This window comes from Antennarius striatus, chromosome 2 (genome assembly GCF_040054535.1).
Source record: "Antennarius striatus isolate MH-2024 chromosome 2, ASM4005453v1, whole genome shotgun sequence".
Lineage (NCBI taxonomy): Eukaryota > Metazoa > Chordata > Actinopteri > Lophiiformes > Antennariidae > Antennarius > Antennarius striatus.
Genome location: NC_090777.1, coordinates 26481195 through 26502914, shown reverse-complemented (window position 1 = coordinate 26502914; position 21720 = coordinate 26481195). Strand labels below are relative to the sequence as shown.

General features: G+C 42.4%; 1 protein-coding gene across 3 annotated transcripts in view; it reads left to right on the top strand.

Annotated features, from left to right (window-relative positions):
- The window catches only part of nav1a (neuron navigator 1a), a 76317-nt gene that overhangs the window by 37581 nt on the left and 17016 nt on the right, over positions 1–21720 (top strand). For all 3 annotated transcript variants that reach the window (XM_068329576.1, XM_068329587.1, XM_068329596.1), the window contains 2 exons: positions 18058–18196; positions 20568–20865. In XM_068329576.1, coding sequence (XP_068185677.1) covers positions 18058–18196; positions 20568–20865 — 437 coding nt within the window. The remainder of the gene's footprint in view (positions 1–18057; positions 18197–20567; positions 20866–21720) is intronic.

Below are 21720 nucleotides of genomic sequence, written 5' to 3'. Positions count from 1 at the left end.
GGAAAAGTCTGAAAAGTTTCCTTCATTTTTTCTTTTTTTTTTGCTGTCTTTTCTTTTTACATAATATATTTTAAGCATATAGCCTAAAAAAGACTACTTCATTAAATTTAATGCATCCAAATGCAAAGCCAGCCCAGCTCGTGAGGTCTGGTAAATCTCTATGGAGACGCTATGGCACAATCCCCGCTAATCCCTGGCTCTTATGGTTGAAACAGAATAAGAGAACATAGGGACTTAGTCAGCAGTGTGTGTGGGTGTGTGTGTGGGTGTGTGTGTGGGTGTGTGTGTGTGTCTGTGTGTGCGTGTGCGTGTGTGTGTGTGTGTGGAAGACCCCCACAAAGATCAGAGGGATGTGTTACCATGTCAACAATATAGACGTGCAAAAGAAATAAATTTTGCGTGTGTGTGAAGGGACTCGGCTTCTTAATTTAACAAAGGTCAAAATGTCATAACTTCTGCCAGATGACCAATTTCTGCCCATTTCCTTTAAGGAAAGAGACAGATCCCGCTCTTCCTGGAGATGTTTAGAGAATCCAGTTTATTTTTTTTCTGATGATATAATCACACCTGACCTGTGGGTGGGATAAAAAAGAAGGAAATGACCCGAAAACAACAACTGATGGTGAACATGATGCTAAAGCAACAAGCGCTGATCTAAACCATATAGACTGACATCACTGGGTCGACAAACACTCAAGTAAGACTCTGGATCAAGGGTTTCAATTCAGTTTCTGAATTTATATTAAAGACTGAAATTAAGAAAAATGGATACATGAAGAATATGAATTAATATAAACAAATGTGTTACAATTGATGTTACAATCAAAAAATATTGCCTCAGCTATCAGATAGAAAAAAGGATGAAGGAAGAAAAGAATCCTCTGATGACCTTTTTCCACCGGCAGGTCAAGTGAAGTATCTGACTGACTTTAAAATACACAGTGATTTCTTTTCAGACGATGATGATGATCATGATCATTTACTGATCTTTGCATTCAAGTCCCAATTAGAGGAGGCTGTCATGCAAAGATCCTCAACTTAGCACCTAAGATCTAAACAGCATGAAAGGATTAAAGCAACAATGACATTAGCATTTACCTCAGGTCACATAGAGTCACTAGTTTAGTGACATTATAAAAGCATCCATCCCTCTGCAGTCGGGGATAAGAGGAGACGAGACAATTGCGGTTTTTTGAGAGGTGGGGTACACCCCGGATGAGATACCAGGTCATCGCTGGGCCAAATGAAAGACAAACATCCACTCATGCTCACAATCACACACCAATGCATGCATTCGGAGGTGGGAGGTTGGCAGAGAATCCCCTTAGACACAAGGAGAACATACATTCCACACAGACAGAAATTGAACTCGAAATTTTCTTGCTGTCAGGCAACACCATGAAATATATATATGCCCCACATAGCTAGATACCAAAAATGATTCATAAAAAATGTTCTTGTTTATCTGAAATTAAGATGAACAAATCATATGTGTTTTGCAAAACATTTTTGTGGTTTTGTAATTCTATGCAAAACTGATATTGTGAGGTGTGTGTATATGCAGAACATAGCAAAGGTATTCAAAATATCTAATTATGACCAGGATCATGGTGTGATTCTTTTTCTTGGCATTAAAAAAGAGTTTGAGGACATAATCGGGTTCATTCCTGAAGGTTAGTTCCCACACACACACACACACACACACACACACACGGAACGAATAACCTCACTTCCACTCATTCATATCCTCCCTCTACATACGGGCTTTAGAGTACATCCTTAGTCCCTCTGCAGGGGGTAAATGAAACTGCACGGCTAAGGACGAGCTTTTGGGGGAACTTTGGAAGGAATCCATAGACATGCACGCAAATTCACTCACAACTCACACTCACACACACACACACACACACACACACACACACAATATGAACAGTAGAGCTGAGACTTGGTGAGTTAACAGTGGGGTGTGATGGGGGTTTGGTAATACGCATAAGAATGAACCTTTCTTCCCTTTTACCGACACCCACCGTGTCATTATCTGAGGTTATTTTGACATTAGTCACACACTTCTCTTTGTAGCCTCCCTCCATCATTGTCCCTTCCTGTTCACCATTACCACATCTCTTAATCTCACCCTCTCCAGTATTTCCCTAGTGCTCCCAATAATGAACATACTGTCATTATTTTCCCATGAGATTTGAGTTACACTGGCTGCAAAAACCTTAAAAACCTATCGAGCTGTACTTTAATTCCCTGAAGCAGTTTCCATCCTGGTCCTGCTGTGTCTCTTTAAATCCTTCTTTGAAGTAAAGAATCATTTCCACTTAACATTGTCCTCGGCAGAATGAACCTCAAGAACAGCATCCTGTCCAGGCAAGAGCCCAATTAGATGCTTATGACGGTCATCGCTTCGAGAAGTCCCTCAATTAACCACAAGAGCAAACTTGGACAAACCCCTTTAGATGACTGAACACGCATTTGTCTCTGTGAGGTCATGCTTTCAGCATTTAATTAAAAGAAGAGGAATTAAAAGTTAATAAAGTTAATATACATCAGTCTGATACCCGTGTGTGTGTGTGCGTGTGTGTGGGGGGGGCGTGTGTTCCTACAGTAAGTGGTTTAGTCGCTGCTGTGCCTCAGAGCTGTGTGTGTCTCTGTGATCCTGCTCTGATAAGGGGGATGAGCTTTCCCAGGTCACTCGACTCTTTCATCAGCAGAGGAGTGACAGGTTCCCAGGGTCATACGGGTGACCCTGCCTGTATGGTGTCATTACACAGTTGCATCACTACCTAATTATACTGGTACACACAGACACACACACACACACACATTGAAAACAAACAGTGCGGTCTTGATACTGAGTGAAAAGGAGGGTGGGAAGGGAAAAAGATGGAGTAAATAGAGAGAGGACAGAGGGCCTGTCTGGACACGAGTCAGTGGTCAAAGTAAGAGCGGTCAGGAAAACCTTACACAGAAAGTCTGACAAAGAAATAAAGAGAGGTTCAAGGTGATTTAAGGATGCTTGCAAGTGTGTGTGTTTTCATGTTGGTGAGGGGAGTGTGTGTGTGTATGTGTGGAGATAGAAACTGTTTGCTTTCTCTTTATTAGTAATGCTAGGCAACAATGGCAGCAACTCCACACACCTGCAGTTCAGCATACCAATGTGCCAATCAGACGTCCCAACAAAAACACACACAAATACACACACACACACACACACACACACGCTTCATGTGCCCACATCGGCCTCCATGGTACGGGTGATCAGTGTCCCGAAGAATTCTGTTTTTGTTCCCCTCAGAACTGAAACAGTTTTTTTTCTTGCTCCAAGACTGTATTTTAAAACTCTATCCATTGTTGTTTTCTACCACATAAAGACAGCAGTGATTATTTCTGACCCCCCACCCCCCGCTCGCCCGCTGTCTGTCTGTCTGTCTGTCTGTCTGTCTGTCTTTCACTCTGTCTCTTCCTCGCTCTTAATCTATTTATTAAATGATCCCAACAAACAGGCATATCTATTCACTGGGGTCCACTCAGTATTGAAAGTGTTGAAACACCACTGGATGTTGCATTGAGGCAGATTTTTTTTTTTTATTATTATTGGGGGGGAGGGATACATGATACCCACTCTATTCTCCTGCAAATCCCCAATAGATGATACATACTCTGCTGAGATAGAAACACTGGAGTCATTTACCCTCACTGATTCATTGCAGCTCGATTAAGGTGTAGTTATACCCCACTGGTTTGGCTGCTGGCCAGACCTACTTTAAACAGGAAGTCACTGTTGAAACAGATTTTTATGCACGATAAATAATAAGTTCACTTCCTTATTTGAGAGATAAAGCTCTGTGTTTTAGGATCTTGGTGAAAAAATATTCATTTACATAAATATCGCGTAGAAATTTCAACCTACTTTACTCACCTATTACTCATTGCCAGTATACCGGTAACTATACCTAAATTTCAAAGTAAAACCATATTGTGTTCAAATCTGACAAAAACCAGCTAAAAAAGTTTGTATTACAGCCAAACCTCTCACACCTCGACAACCCAAAATGTGTCAGTAATAATGTTGTAACAATATTAAGTATTTGTAATGTACAGTAGATGCCAGTTATGTTCAATATATCTGGCTGGCATGTGTTTCATATATAGTACTTTCAGTACTATAAGGCGCACTGGATTATAAGGCGCACTTTCAATGAATGGCCTATCTATTAAAAAAAAATTCTGACATAAGGCGCACTGGATTATCAAGCGCATCTGAGAACTCATCTTCAATGAATGGTGTATTTTTTCATTTGAAAGGCACATTGGATTACAAGAAATCGTGAAAATCTAAGGCTTTTAGGTGCACCTTATAGTGCGTAATATATATATATATATATATATATATATATATATATATATATGTGTGTGTGTGTGTGTGTGTGTGTGTGTGTGTACATACACATCCATATGTATATACATATATACCTGTACATATGGATGTGTGTGTACACACAGACACACACGCACAACGCTGACGCAGCTGATCCTGAATAATGAGAGCAGCAGTTTAAAGATCACCTACATTTTGCAGTTCTGTCAAATGTGATATAAAATGAATTCACTTCCATTGTGGTAATTTAATGGACATCGTTTGTCATGATCTAATTGATTCATTTAGTGCCAGCGTCCACTTCCCATCGGAGGGTTGAATCCGGGGTGAATCTTTGTGTGTGTGTGTGTGTGTGTGTGTGTGTGTGTGTGTGTGTGTGTGTGTGTGTGTGTGTGTGTGTGTGTGTGTGTGTGTGTGTGTGTGTGTGTGTGTGTGTGTGTGTGTGTGTGTGTGTGTGTGTGTGTGTGTTGATTGCTGATAGCTGAAAAAAATGCCTCGGACGCGTCGCTTTGGCCTGACTGCGGTTTTATCATGCGGATGAATGCGCGTTAAAGCCTCTTTAGAAAAAAAAAGCACAGCTGGTCGCGATCAGGGGGCCGGAGGAGAAGGAATTCGGGGTGTTGCCTTGCTATCCATGCCTCCCTTTCTTGCTCATCGCCTCCCACCCTCACCAGAGTGTCTGAGAGAGAGAGAGAGGGTGTGCGCTTCAGAGGGAAAGCACTGCGGGAGTGGGTCAGTCGGTTAACGCTGCTGACTCTTACAGGCGGTTCTCCGGTCATCAGTGGCGGAAAGCAACGGGTGGATCGGTTTAAGCTGACTTCCAAGCCGTAGCAGCGGGATATGCCCAACAGGAACAAAGACGCGTAAAAGCTGGACGGTTGAAGAATGAGCGGACGCGTCCTGAACGGGAAAATGCTGCAGCTCCCGGCGCCGCGGCGCACGGGGAGGACAATGCACTTTCTGTCAAGGTAACGGATGAAACCGGAGATGCAAGTGACTGAGAATATCAGATGCGGATCTCGTTAACGTACTGGTGAACTTGCTTTGAATTGAAGTGAGGATATCTGATAGTGGTGGACGGGGTTTGTATGGCCGAGCCAGTGCGTAAAACGCAGCAGCGTGTCTCATTGATAAAACTCCCAACAGCTGCAGTCTGGCAGGTTTCAGGGCTGTAACTGTCATTCTAGCGGATCCGGCTGTTCTAGGATATTGCAACAATATCGTTCTTGTCTAGACAATGAGAAAAATGTGGGCTTTAGGTGAATGTAAAGATGGAGCCATAGCGTGTGGGGCTCAGATCTCAATGCGGAAAGTCATATGTTGAATCAGCATTGTTCATAAAAAAAATTAAAAATTTAAAAAAAAAGGCACATGCAGTCTCTGCATGAAAGGAATCATATTTCCACAAATCATTTCATGCGAGTTATTAGTGACAATGGTTGGGATTAAAATGTGCGCGCGTAACGTGCGTGCGCACGGTGCGCCCATTGTTTCAAGCTGCGTCCTATGACAGCTGATTCCGCTGGTCAGTCAGCAGAGGCAGGTATGCGCTGGTGGGGAGTGGGTGTGTTCGCATCGATCTGCTGCGGGGGACCGTATTCCGTTAAACTGGATGACCTACATTTTGAACGACGCCTTCGCCCGGTAAATCTGCTGTGATTGGTTGAACTGCAGCAAGCCTCCTTGCGTATCATCTCCATGCCCACCCTCGTGAAAATTATCTAACTGTATGTCTTAATGATAATAAGTAGGGCTAATGTAGGCCCGCTGGTGTGAGTAGGATGGAAGAGAATGCATATAAGACAAGAGGCGCGTTATGTTCAAGAATAAGTCGCTTGCTGTTCTAGATGCATTAAGGCAATATGGATAGCTATGCTCTTATTGTGTGTGTGTGTGTGTGTGTGTGTGTGTGTGTGTGTGTGTGTGTGTGTGTGTGTGTGTGTGTGTGTGTGTGTGTGTGTGTGTGTGTGTGTGTGTGTGTGTGTGTGTGTGTGTAAGGGGCGTTGCGGGATATTTTTTTTTGCTCTGTGCAGCCCCCTGTTGCATCCCTTGTGCCTTTATGTGAAAATATGAACCCATTAGAGCAGACTGCCCTGAAAATTAATGCATTATAGACACACATTCAGCAGACATCTAACCAGTTTTTATTTAAGACCCCCCCACACACACACACAGTCCCTGTGGATCAGCTCTTGTCTTTTTAGGTGTTTTACTTACACATGTTTGCTTGTGAAATCCATCTGATAAAGGAGATGATCAAAACCAGAGACCTTCTTAGTAGGAGTGTGAGCACATTATGGAACATTAAACATGCATCACTGCCCAGCCAACATAAAGATCTGATCACCTCTGTTAGTCATATTGAAAGCATTCCAACATCAACTAAGTGTCTCCCCCTGTGTGTGTGTGAGTGTTGTCATCTGTACAATCTACAGAAAGCCTGCTTTGCGTGACCTGCCTCAATATCATAGATCCACTCCTGGTTAAGAGCACAACTTTGTCCAAATATCTGACTTGCGAGCTGGTGATGTTTAACATTAATGTGTGTTGCAACCAAATCCTCTCTAGTTCCTGTTAATGAAATAAAAACAGAGCTTTTGTGATGCAGACCAGGCTCGTATGAGGTCATTTAGCTGTTCGTGGGAAGTGTTGGTCAGCAGCTCTTATTGGTTGTTTGCTTTGCTTCCTGCCGTTAGCTTCGTCATGAAACCCCGTTTTTTAACTGATGCTGAAATCCCGAGTGAAGTCACAATTATCCCAATTAGAATGGTGGAGAACAGCAAAAGTGTGCTCTCACCTTTCGTGTCAGGTGGCACCAGTCAATCACCTTTCAGTGTGAACATCCCCCAGTAGCCAAAGTGTTATTCTTCTCAGCAGGGGAGCTGAATTTTACTGCAAACCAATGCATTCTTAAATGGAACAGCACCTTAACTGTAGTCTGTTAATGTGGACAGCTCAAGATTACAAACACACAAATGTTATATACTGTGTGGAGGGATCCGGCATACATAAAGCTGCTTTGGAAACACATTTTGCTGACTTAGGCACAGGGTGAGTTAGAGAGGTCAGCGACCTGTTGACTATGTAATCACACCCTCATGATTCACTAATGATCTTCTGTGAACAAACATGTCAACACGAGAGCAGATAAACTTGGAGGAAAAAGAAATCAAATCGGGTACTGATAGCTTTTATTGATCTCTAAATGTTTTAGAAAGATTACTTTCAGAACCCAAATGTTCATTTCAGTCAGCTGATCCTTTTTAATAATTAAAGCGTCATGAAATTTCACAAGAGCATGTGTCACGGAAATTGAGATGACACTGCAGAAAGATGAACAAGATGGAGCTGCAGTGTTGAGGCTGTCCGAGGGTTCATCTGGGTTTTGATTTTTATCTTGAGTAACTCTTCCACTGTATTTGTAATGAACAGACATATTTACTGATATTACCAATGCTACTATTACTGCTATTCTATTACTAGGCAAAGAATTTGATAAGAAAATTAACTTCTGATTTATTCAAAAGTTTTTTTCAGTGTCGAAATGTCACCAAGTCATATTTGTCCAATTACGTGAACAAACTCATTAGAGAGACCTGAGAGTGAAACAACAGATGCTTGTAACCTGTGCTTGTAGGACACATGCACGTTTTTATTATACACACAGGAGCCTGCTTTCACAAACAAGGCTTATATTTTCACGAGGTGGGGCGTCCTGTGGTTTAGTGAGTTTTTCTGTTGCATCAAAGAGAAATAACACACAAGCTGGACAACAGTCCACTTCAACAGGCTCACCGGGGTCAAGAAGGGAAGCTTTAAACCTGCCCTCAATGGCTGCAGGGAACGTAAACTCATGTCATTTTCACCTGACGTGCATAAAAATATCAAGAATTTGCGACGCAATTCCTCCAGTTTATGTTTAAATGAACTCGAGGAATGAGGATTCTATATTTGCTAACTCTGTGTCTGTCATTTTATTTTTGTGCATCCATCGTCTCGTACGATGGCATGCATATATGTGTCTGCATATGTTGGAGGATCAGGGAGTGGAACCCCAGAATACACTCACTGGCATGTGAAATGTGTGTTTGGAGCAGTCCGAGGCTGAGGAATGTCTCCCAAACCCACGATAACGACTTTCAGTAGCACGACCAGAATGTGTGTGTATTATAAGTGACAGCAGGTGATGGTGAATGCTCACGCAGGGTGCGCCTCCAGGCCTTTTGGTCATCACCACATGTGTTCACATATATAATGGTCCCACGAAAACATACATCCAGCGACCTGTCTGTCCCATCCATCGCATGGGAGTTAGGTATGTTTTAATAGGTGTCTGCTTTATCTCAGCCAGGAGAAGTGAAAGAGAATCTCTGCTGCGGTCAATGGGCCTTTCATTCTTTTTTTGTTGAGGTGGTGTTTGGACAACCCTTGGCAGGTGCTCGGTGGTGTTCAGCTCAGATCTGTAGCCTCTTTGTGGAGCTTGATTTGATTTAAACAAAAAGTATGGAAACACGTAATTCACATGTTCTCATCTAGCACTTTTTCTTTCATCGTTTTGTGTCTGTCTAAATATATCTGGACTTTACTCGCCTCCCGAAATGACTTAAGAGTTGTTGTTTTTTCTGTTGGCTTCTTAAGTACCATCAGCCCTCAATCCACTGATCCGCTCCAGTCAGCACATTGATTATCTCCCAGCAATGTGGAACCAACTGTATTAATCTAGAAGATTAACACATAATTAAGTAGAAGCTCTCCTCATCAAAAAAAAGTGACCACAAGACGAGTTCCGTGTATTGGGAGATGATGTTGTTATTCACTGTCTTGAAACCGCGACTGTTCTCCAGACGAGCGGTGTCTCACTTCCTGCTGACTCCGTAGTTCCTCGGATACTGTATGTGTGTATGAGTGTGTGTGTGTGTGTGTGTGTGTGTGTGGGTGGGTGGGTGGGTGGGTGGGTGGGTGGGTGATGCATTTAATGCTGCTGCAAGATACAGACAATGTGAATAATATCGTGTCACTGTTAGATTTTTTCGGTTGATGTCGCTGGTTTAACCTGATTTTCCAGTTCATAAACTCAACAGTTCTTACTCTGTTTTGTTGTCACTGACGTATCTGAAGGGAGGCCAGAGGAAATTCTACTCCAGGACCCCACCCTTGTCGTGGGCCCCCGTGTTTTGGGGTTCCCCCTTGTGAACTCCTCCCCAGTTCTTAGCCCTTGATTTGGGGCTGGAAAGCACTCCACATTGCGCAGTGTGCAGCAGACTGAACTACTTATGGAGGTGATTTAACTGGCCGTTCCACCTTGTCCCATGAGTGCTGTCCCTCTTCTGCTTCCTGGTCTCTTGTAGAGAAGAAAGACACTTAAGAAGAAACTCGAGTTTGTGTGTGTGTGTGTGTGTGTGTGTGTGTGTGTGTTTGGGGGGGGTTAAGGGTTATTGGGTCATACTAAAACTCTGCTGGTGGCCACCTAACTCACTGAGGCATTTTAACATCCTTAGAAATGTAACACTCTTCGACCCAATTTGTTGTGCTCTTTTGAGCTCTTTGAGAATGAAAACATCACTTCATGGACAAATTGTTGAACAATTTTTTTTACATTCTGATTTATTCCAAAGAAGTGCCTTTGAGCCTGCATTTAAAACCTTACATTGGCCTTATTTATACAGGAGCAGTGACCTTAAAACCTTTTCTCTGTCCAACTTATGATGAGAGGAGCATAAACTCAGGGAGGAGGAACAAGAGTTTGAGTAATTGCGCGCCTCTCCCAGCTTCTTTTCCGTTCCTTTTATGAGAAGATCAAAATGACCCCGTTGGTATCGGAGAGTATTTCACCAGTCAGAGTTTCTTACATGAAGACCTGAACCTTCTGCTGTTTTGAATGTCCTGCTTAATTTTATGGGGATGAAGTATTGTCAGAGATAAGTTGTCTCTGTGTTGAACTCGGAACAAAACCTCATCTGTCCACCCTGGGGAGGTCAAGAGGAATGAGATTCGGAGATACATTTTCTACCTGGGGAGTATTTTTTAAAGCAAAAACTGTCCACCACCTGTCCACCACCTCCTCTACCCAGGAAAAGACATTTTCATGATCAGGAATCTTAATACACATTAGTGCTATTTATGTGATTTAAATTTCCACCCAGGAAGCCCAGAGCATTTGTTCCCATCTTTACGGGAAAAAGTCTGGAAGAATGATATACCTTAAAATCTCTACAGCTTAGAGCCAGGATTACTCACCCATGCATGGCTTAGTATAACCATTCTCACCACATCACTGACAACTGATTAAAGTTACACTCTTGGGGACAATTGAGCAATTGAGTACACTTGATGTGTATGTTTGTGTGTGTGTTAGTGGGTTTTTGTGTCTTAAACCCTCAGGCTATTGCTGTCAGGGATATTCCTGTCAAAGGCACAACAGGATCTCGCCATTATGATGTCCATTTAGGGACGTGACCTCCTAGTTCCTCTGTGGAGTCCCGCAGACACACATGAAGAGCATCTCTAGCTGATGGTCCAGGCTCTAATCCCAGTGGCAGATGGAATTAGCAGTAATTATGAGCTCATTAACTCCGGCCTGTCCTGTAATCCCCTGTAATGCCCAAATACGGCTGTTCCTGGAGTGTGTGTGTGTGTGTGTGTGTGTGTGTGTGTGTGTGTGTGCATGTATGTACAGAGGAGTGTCCGAGCAGCTACAGCGCATTAATATAAATGCCACTGAAGAGGAAATTAATTTCTTTGTGTTTACCCAAAGGCCGCTTTCACAGGCAGTTTATTTGGGTCTTGTTAATGATTCACTGTAAGTGGACAATAAAATACAGCAACACAGGACCCCTGGATTGGGTAGCTAATTAAAAGCTGGTTTTAGGGATGGATTTGTTTGTCAAGTCAGCGACACGATCAGCCAGACAAACAACACAACGCCTTTAAAAAGGGGTTGAAAAAGTCATTTTGAAACTAGAAAGATCCCTTTAGTGTTTATATCTTTACAGTTTGCAGTGTTTCGTCTTATCTGCACCTTGTGTGTCAGAGTTTGAGGCTTTCAAGGTATAATAAGGACTAGGTCTTCCCAGGGCATTCTTTCATGGCCCTATATGGTGCTGCAGTGATGCGTAATCCTACACAGAAGCTTCTTAAAAATCAATGTGACCTACCGAATATGTTAAATGATCATCCACCCAGAAAGTTTCATTGAGAGCTCCCTTTTTCTACCCTCCAGTGGATTGGAAAATATTCTGGTGGAAGCCACAGTCTCTCTCTCTTTCTCTCTCTCTCACCCCCCCCCCCCCCCATCTCTCTCTGCGTGAGTTTGTTTCCTGGTGATAAAATCCTGAAGTGGTCCAGAGAACCATATTGTCAGCCATCTGTACACACAGATTCCTCTCCTCTTTTGAACTGACCAGGTGAATGCCCATCCTCACATGTTCTGATGTATCTGACGTGAGCTCATGCACATGGTCAGCATCATTATTATTAGAACATTTCTAATGCGTAAATCAACTGTACCACGTTTTTTAAAACTGTCTCCCAGATGGTCAGTCCAGCCACAACTGTGTCGAAGAGAAAAAAAAGCTGACGCTGGGGTGTGGCTGGTCCCCTGTGTGTGTGTGTGTGTGTGTGTGTGTGTGTGTGTGTGTGTGTGTGTGTGTGTGTGTGTGTGTGTGTGTGTGTGTGTGTGTGTGTGTGTGTGTGTGAGTGTGTGTGTGTATTTGTGATCTCAGAAAGTTATCCCTGTTGGTTTTACATCCTGTTTGATGTGACCAGACACAAACCAGTAGAGGACGTTGAACCAGAGAGCGAATCATGAAATTGCTGCTGTATTTCCTTTTTCTCTTTGTCATTCCATTTTCATACTGGACAGACTAAATATCATTATCTAAGCATCCTCACTTCTGCTCTATGGTGACACGTCTGCGCTGGGATGGCTGAGTCTGTTTTTTTTTTTAGTGTGTCCCTCACTCATGATTTAAAGGCCACAACTCTTACTGTTTTTCCTCTTGAAGCAGATCGGAGATCTGTCCTTAAATGCTTGAGAGTAGAAGCAGATGAGCAGCCAACCTTATTATCTTTAGCACCAGTCAAAGTATTTAGTCAAAGACAGATTTAGACTTTAAAGAATCTAATGACTTCAGCAGCCCTTTAACGTTTGCCCCCACTGTTTTTCGAGCTGACTGTCCACTGCCAGTCTGACACTGCCCTACTTTCCATTTGCCTAAAAGGCATCTCTACAACCAGTAACTGGTCTGATTTATCCATTTTGGGTCCTGTCATGTGACAGTGTGTATTTTAATAGTAATGGAAAGTTCATCTAGGACTGCCAAAACACTTTCCATGCTTTTACACAAATGGGAGAGACGGTGTCAAAATGTCACCTCGACTAAAGGGCGTTTGATCCCATGAGGTACGAAGAATTTAACTATATAGTGACATAGACAGATTTTCACATCATTACGAGACCCACAGCTTTTGACAGCTCTTATCTTTTATCAGTGCATGCATTCTACATGCGTGTCTTCCATTCTCTCTTATTTGCCGCAACTGTAGTCCGACAGGTTTAACGGTATTTCCACCTTAGCTCCTGCCTGATTAGCTGCTATGACTGTTTGCATCCTTAAGACCTAACAAGTGCATTTTTGTGCTTCACAAAACATTTGCACATTTATTTTTTACATTTATTGGTTTACATGGTTTTGCAAGGTCTTAATTTTTGTGGCCTTTTGGAGTTTATCTTTTGTTGTTACCCATAACTGTTACCCCTAACTGGCTGTTAGGGGTAACAGTCCGGTATACAAGCCTGACATACTGTATACTAGACAGAGGTTAACTCATATTAACAATGCCACATCACTGGGATGACTCACTTTGCCTTTGCAGCATCACAAACTTTTAGAATCATTTCACATTTTCACTCCGGTGTAGTCTTCTTATGTTGCTGCAAAGTCATTTACAATTAGATGACTAGACTTTGCTAAAGTGCACCAACATTCTCAATAATATACATTCATTATTGATCAGCTAATTACCAGGTATTATTAATTTTTTATGTGTTGACGGTAAGATTATCTCATCCACAATCCTTCGCCATCTTCTCGCAATGCAGCAAATACATGTTTCACTGGCTCTATAAGGTAAGTTCGACTTCCTTCGACACAGACGAGGTTCATCATCAAATGGCTTTCATGCAATTTGAAACTTTTCTATTTTTTTGGGATAACTTATCAACCATTACTTTTAAGTCTTCTGTCTGAGGCTGCCAAGACTTCAACTCCCAGCAAAACTGCTTCACAGGTAAGGAGAGGAGAGTGGAGTGGAGTGATCTCATAATGAGCAGCAATAAAGACCATCCACAATGAGATCAGAGCAATTAGGTCCAAAGTCTGAATAGGGGAAGATTACAGAAGCCTGATAATAACGACTGTCTGTTAAGCTCAGCGGCAGCCATTCAACAATTCTCTCTACAGTTTGTGAGGATCGTGTTCGTGTGGGCGTGAAGGGCTTCACCGCAGACCACGAAAAGCAAAGAAATCATGTCTCTGTAAAAGACGGATGTGTTTATTCAGACTCTTCATGACCTTTATAAGACTAGAGAATAATAATGAAATATTCAAACCATTTGAAATATTCCGATGCTCAGACAAAACAATTTCAATCATGACGGATGCTGAATTTCGCTCTGACGGAAACCGGTTGTGTGGTGCCGGCTCAGGTCGAGTGCAGTGTTGTCTGGATGTTGCATTTTGCACATGATGTGTAGAATAAAAAAAGACATCAGGGAGCTGGAGGTGAAGAATGAGTTTAATCAAGCGCATCCCAGATTAATTGACATTTATTGCATCCTAAATTGAATCAACATAGATTTTCATTTTGTTTATGGAATTACAGTCACAGGGCGCCATTTTTTCCTCCAGCTGTTTTCCCTTGAGTTTTGAAGTAAGGGGTGATGGAGAATTTCAGGCCATGCAGGTAGTAAATGAAAAAAAGCAAACGGAGAGAGATTATAACAGCAGATTTTAGAAACCTCTTTTAAAGGGAGGAAGGACTCAGTAGTTAGAGATGGAGGATGCAATTGCAACTTATCTCTCTCTCGAAAGTGCATCATGTCCTCGGATGTTTTTCTATGCATCATAAAGAACTCTTCTTTCCCCAGCAGAGCTCTCTCTTTCTCATGCTTGCCACTTCGTTTCCTTCCTCTCGGCCCACGCGCTGCTTCACCCTCGTCTCTTGAGTATCCTCACCCACTTCTCTTGCATTTTTTTGCCCTCTTTTTATTCTCAAACTTCCTTTCATCTCAGCCAATGGAGTTAACAGAGAACTATGGGGGGGCAAAGATGAACTGGGTGTGTTGGCAGTGGATGCGGTATTGTTTTTTTATCAGACAGTAAAGTTACATGGACTGTGATTTTAAAAAAATCCCACATGGAGCCTGAAGCCTTATGTTGGTTCTTTTTTGCAGATCAAGATTTCCTGCTCACAGAACTGAGAAAGTGGTCACCAGGTCTGATCAAATGTGATTTCTTTATATTAAAGCTGAAGGAAGTCAAATTTATTGCGTAGAGAAGCACAGTTAAATTCACAAATGGGACTGCAGCATTCTTCCTCTTCCTCTTCCTCTGTTCCTCTTGCCACCCCCATTGTCTCCACATTGCAATTACTTTCTGAATCTCTGAGGCTTCTTCAGGTCTTATGTAAGCAGGCTTTAATGAAATTTCTCAACTGAATTATATTTAATAGTTTGAGAGTTTTATTTTATAGAGTTCACTCTTCAGAAGAAGGAAAAAACCATTTAAATAATGATTTAAAATGCTGAGCTTTGTTTTTCCCCCAATAACTACTATAGAAATAAAACACTGATAAATCGTTTTACATCTTATTCACACACTAAGCTGCTGATATCAGTGATCTCTGACCCCCAGCCTCTCCTCTGTGGGTTCCTGTGTTCACGTCAGTGAGCAGAGTAACCTCACATCCAACAGAAACGTTTGATCTGTTTTATACAAGGTCTGAATTATTGATCAGAGCGAGTGTTATGTCTCAGAAAAGCTTCAGTCTGGTGGATACCCAGACGGCTGCGAAGTGAACAACAGGATACAGAGGGAAGGTGTTGCTTCAGAGACGCTAATGACAAAACACAGCTGTGTATCCTGAGAGGAAGTTTATTTCCCTAGTTTGTTGAATGAAAATAAATGGCACACCAACACCCACACAAACACACACACATATACACACACCTTTATTGTATACATATAAATCTGCTCTCAATGAGTTCAAATGTATAATTCTTCTTCTTTTATCACGCATGCATCAGTACATATAATATTTAAATTTGTAAAAAATGTAACTGAAATTTGTGAAATATTGTGGATGATAGATTATATTTTGAAATGTAGGTTAAAGAACACATTTAAGTGAATTGTGTTGAATCCTACGATATGATTTTACAAATTTTTATTTTATTTTTTTTAGTGTTTTGCATGAACACAGGAAGTGTACACATTCAACTCTCCGGACGGGTCTGGTCCGATCTTAAAGCTGTCCTTTAATACGACTTTGGCATTCGAGGCCACATGACGACCGCTTCAGATGTAAAATCTGTCTGCTCTTTTTGTGTCAATATATCCACAGGCGAGACAGGGAGGGCTTTCCCTTCGCCACTCTCCCCCTGATCCCCACCATCGAGTCCCTCAGGGTAGAGCGTGACCCACACAGGCACCCAACTGGAAGGCCCGCAACGCCATCCTCCCCCCATCACACAGTATTCATGACCTCATTAGGCTAACCACACCCTCTTTATGGTATAGTACGATATCAATGCAACCTATTGACCCCAATAAGCTAACATTTACACCCCCAACTTCCTAAACATGACCTACTTTATGTTTACAAGCACATGTGGATGTAGACCGACATGCCCAAACACGCCTCTGAGAACGCGCCACCCCAACCTCATTCAGGTCATCTGTTGAGCAGATGTCATTCATTTCAAACTCATTTGTAATATATACAGTACATGTCTAATTGAAGAGTAAAACAAGTACAATTGAACGAACAAAATGAAAGGGCACAAAATAATCATAAATATAAATGTAAAAATGACAAATGGAGAGAGAGGGGTAACAGAAAAAAGTTATATTTAACAATGTGTCTGAACAAATTCTTGTTAAAAGCCACAAGTGTATAAATAGCTTTAAGCCTGAGAGAATTCAACATATGACCCCGAAACAGACCAGTTTGTTAGAATGATTAGAAAATACTGACAGAGCAAAAGATTGGGAAGTACAGCCACTGAAGGTGGAATGATACAGTCTGTCCTGGTTTGTGTTATGGCATTAAACAATGTAATGTAGTCAACAGGGTTCCTGCATGGACTGTTATCCAGTCGAGTTAACACATGTACGCGTTTGTGGCTCTCAAATATCAGCTATAAATAATGGTGACACAACCTGATAACACAGCTTAGGGTAAAGAGGTAAGAATACGTTTTTGGATAAACAGTGGTAACCAATATTGAAGGGCCCCCACCCTGTTTACCTGTGGGCAGCACGATGGCGCAGTGGGTAACGCTGTCGCCTCACAGCCAGGAGGTCCTGGTGCCCAGTGCACCTCCCACATGATGCCAACTGAGATAAGATAGTTCTTGGGAAAAAAGAGGGTTTGAATCCGATTGGAGAAAGCCTTGGCACAGATCCCCCTCCTACACTCGTGGGCGTGAGCTTCGCTGTATGTGTTCTTAGGGTGCTATTTTTACGTGTGGGCTGAGATGATGTTGAGAGAGCTCCAATTTTCAGTTTGCCAAGTGAGAAAGTTGGGAATGTAGAGCAGCTTGACTGATGTCTGTGTGTAGATATGTAATAAAATCCAAAGTGGACGACATGGAGACACGCAAGCCAACCTGTGTTGTACTTAAGACTTGATACGTAATGCAGTGAATTAGAACAACGTCAGTTATTCCCAGGGATGAGAGCACATGTTTGAAGATGATATTCAATCAATCTTTGTAGAGAAACGGGAATTAGTGTCTCAATCTAGGACAGATGTATTCGGGTTCAATAGTTCAAGCTGCTCAAACGTTCTCGATTCACCAAAAATCGTCACAGACCTCTACCTCCAGTGTGGATTCAACCTGATTACTCCAATGTTCTACAGCTTCAGCACAAACAAGCTGACTGAAGTCTGATGAAACACTCTTACTCAGAGGAGAGCACATGTGTTCCAGAGAAGACGTGACTCTTGAAGCGCTGGTTCCCAGGCTTTTTTTTTTTTTTTTTTGTGGCACACCCACAGACTAAGTCAAGCATCCTTTCACTGAAATCATCATCCAACTTGAAATGTGTAATGATTGAATTATACTAAACTTGAAGTAGTGAAGTGGATATTGTTAAATCTGATGATGTGTGGTTGGGTCTGTTTTAGTGTACATTTCTAATATTTGTGACATAAATCATACTTATTAACATGTTTAGACTTTTCATCTTGCTTCCTGATTATCATATACACTCACTATATTACGACTTAATATGACTGGATTTATTTAGTAATCAAAATCCATATATTACGGCTATTTTAATTAGCTGAGCACTGCAGTTTCATCCCCACGACGTGTACCTCTAGTGATGAATCGCTGCTTTATGCGTGAATATCATCTGATGCCTCTGGTTTGTCCTTGTTTCCTGCAGTTGGGATGAGAGCAGCTCCATCAGCAGCGGTTTGAGCGATGGCTCAGATAACCTCAGCTCTGAAGAGTTCAACACGAGTCCCACTCTCACCTCCCTTCCTACCACTCCCATCAGCTCCAGGAGAAACTCCACCGTCGTGGTAAGCAATGCGCACATCGGAATTCACTGACATGCACAAACAAAGCCGTCTGATACACAGTTGATGGATTAACGCTTTATGTTGGTTACAGTGATATCGATTCCGATGTTAATCCTGTGAGGTATTAATGAGGTTTGAGTGATGTATCACTTGCAACAGGCAGCAGGACACTGCTGTCAGAGACAAAGGCTCATTACGTATTCTGTGCACACTCATGTTTATCACATCTGCAGCGATCGATGCTCACCACAACTCACACACTGCATGCACTACAGATGGGTTGGTCCGTAACACTTCCTGTGGATCTTTTATGGAGTTTTATCGAGCCATGTTAAGAGAAAGAACATAGACACAAATTGTGTTGTTACAAAAATCTTGACAGGTACCTGTATGTCATTGTTGCTGTAGAAGTTTGAATGAAATTATTAAGATTATAATTATATCTTTAGGTTTGGCCCGGGTTATAGAAATATCTTGATTGACAAGCCACAGTCCTAATTATATTTGGTCAGCACAGGAAGACAGATATTTATTTAGTTTTTATTTAACCAGGTTACATAAAGGTTAGCTCTTACAAAAAAAGAGATCTGACTGAGCAGAGCACGTAAAATCACCCAGATTAAAAATAACAATGACAAAAGCACATAAAACACTCATACTCGTCTTAAAATATGCTGTGAGGATGTGAGGATTTGGGATTTGTGAGCTCAGTGCTTCTGAAATCCTTTCCACAGCTCTGCTTGAGGTTCTTTCAGATCCGTCTGTAGCTGCTTGGTTTCAGCAGTGTGTGTGTGTGTGTGTGTGTGTGTGTGTGTGTGTGTGTGTGTGTGTGTGTGTGTGTGTGTGTGTGTGTGTGTGTGTGTGTGTGTGTGTGTGTGTGTGTGTGTGTGTGTGTGTGTGTGTGTGTGTGTGTGTGTGTGTGTGTGTGTGTGTGTGTGTGTGTGTGTGTGATGTACTGTAGGTCACACCTCCATAATGTGGTTTATATGATGGATGCATTGGGATTTTAGATACAGTATAACCATAGCAACCAAAGTGCAGGGATGTTGGGTCTTTGTGTTTTCCTCTATATTACAGGACAGGTCTGCAGGACGGCCATCTGCACACACACCCACGCCCACACACACACCCACACCCACACACACACACCCACGTACACACACTGGGCCATCTGTAGTCCTGCACACAGTCCAGTGAGCTACAAGGGCGCTTCCCTCTATTCCTGCTTGGTTGTGGGAGTCATGGTAACCATTACCCCCCCCATGGCATAATTACCATGGTAACCAACCATCACATCACTGTACACTCCAAATTGCCTGATACACATGGATCCCTCTTGCCATGTGCCGCTGATGTTCTTCGTATCAGCTACTCCTTTCACCCTCAACCCGTTTCTTAGTCACTACGTCACACAAACCTACAAACATTTGTTTTAATTTCCTGAAAATACTTTTCACTCCACAACCTTTCCCTTTTGCTTGTTAAATAATTTATTCATCAAGGATAAAGAGTGCAGGAAAGGTGTTGCAAAGAAGACGTGATTAATAGAGACTAAAAAACAAATCTGTGCCTGTAATACTTTTCAAAAATTCTCACCATTAATTAGTGTTTTATTATCCCAAACCTTTTGTGTGTGTCCTTGTTTATATAAGCCCTCTATGTGTGTGTGTGTGTGTGTGTGTGTGTGTGTGTGTGTGTGTGTGTGTGTACATTTTTTGTTAGTAATGTGTTGCAATAACAACATGGATAGATAAATATCATACCACTCCCTGGTTCAATAATAAAGGAATGTGTATGAAGAAATGTTGATGTTTTATCAACAAGGTCTGGGTAAGGAACACACACACACACACACACACACACACACACACACACACACACACACACACACACACACACACACACACACTACCGCCTCATGTGATGTTAACCTGCCCATGGGGTCTATTGCTTTTAATAAAAAAGGAATTCATCATATGAGTCCTCTTTGGAAACACGAGGTGCAATGTCGTGAAGTGAGGCACACACAGACACACACACACACACACACACACACACACACACACGCACACACACACACACACACACACGCACCTTTGCTGCATTTTTTTTAACTGTCGGTCTCCTACAGAGGGAAGAGTAACCTTCATGTCCCAAACACAGACAGGGATTGTGTGTTGCATTTATCCATCATCTCGGGGGCCCTTTGTATGGGTTAATGTAAAAAGTCTCTCAAATGGAGGATGTATCTTCTCAAACAAACCTAATAGTTGATTGTATTTATTTGTAGACCCTTATTAATTATTATTGGGTCTATATTCATCCTGTCTTATCAGGTTAATCAGAAATGTGCCTCTTTCTCTTTATCTAGATGCGTACAGATGCAGAGAAGCGATCCCTCGTGGAGAGCGGTCTTTCTTGGGACAATGAAGAAGCCAAACCCAACCGCAAGAGTCAGGGCAGCAACATCTACGACACAGGAAGTCTCAAGTCTGAATCAGCCAATAAATGGAAAAAGACTCATGTCCACCGTGAGGAAGGAGGGAAAGGTGAACTGAGGAAACCTCACACTCTGGGTCACGGAAATATGTTGAAGAAAGGACGAAACCCACCTGTGGGAGTCACCTCCCCGATCACACACACCTCTCAGAGCGGGCTCAAAGTGGCAGGTGAGTGTAGGAATACACACTGTGGGGTTTGTTATATATAGTCGCATTGGAAATGGTTGCATAAGCAGAGCAGACAGACACATTTCTGTGGCTGTCTTTTAATATTCTCTTCTTTCTGGCAGTCTCACACCCACTGGCAGTCACAGACACACTCCGTCTTTGTCCCACACATTCATCCACAGCTGCAGCCCACCCTCTGGGCCTATAGAAAGTGGTGCCATGTATCAAACACCCATCACCACCCACTCCCTTCCTGCCAGCCAACCACACACACACACACACACACACACACACACAAGGACACAGAAACACACACTGACCAACAGTGTGTTTTTTTTTCTTCCTATTAGTTCAGCCTTTCCAATCCAATCTTTACTTTTGAGACAGAGACAATTTGTAGCAGTTACTAAAGGCCTTGTCCAGAGACACTCGACTGCACGGGAGGCCATGCATGTATGTGTATGTGTGTGTGCGTGTATATGTGTGTGTGTGTGTGTGTGTGTGTATGCCTGAGCAGCCATCACACATCTAACACTAGCACTACACAATAGTGGTGACTGTGCAGCTGCCTTTAAACACACCATCTGTGCACACACACACACACACACACACACACACACACACACACACACACACACACACACACACACACACACACACACACACACACACACACACACACATAACAGGATACTGCTGGATGTGTTGTGTTCCAGTCTAGATAGGTTGCGTCTGTGTCAATAGTCCTCTTTCTGTGGGACCGTCCTGTGTTTGCATTGCCAGCTGTTGTAATGACAGATACACCAAACAAGTGTGTCGAGCCAATCTGTGATGTGTGTGCCAGGCGGTTATTGT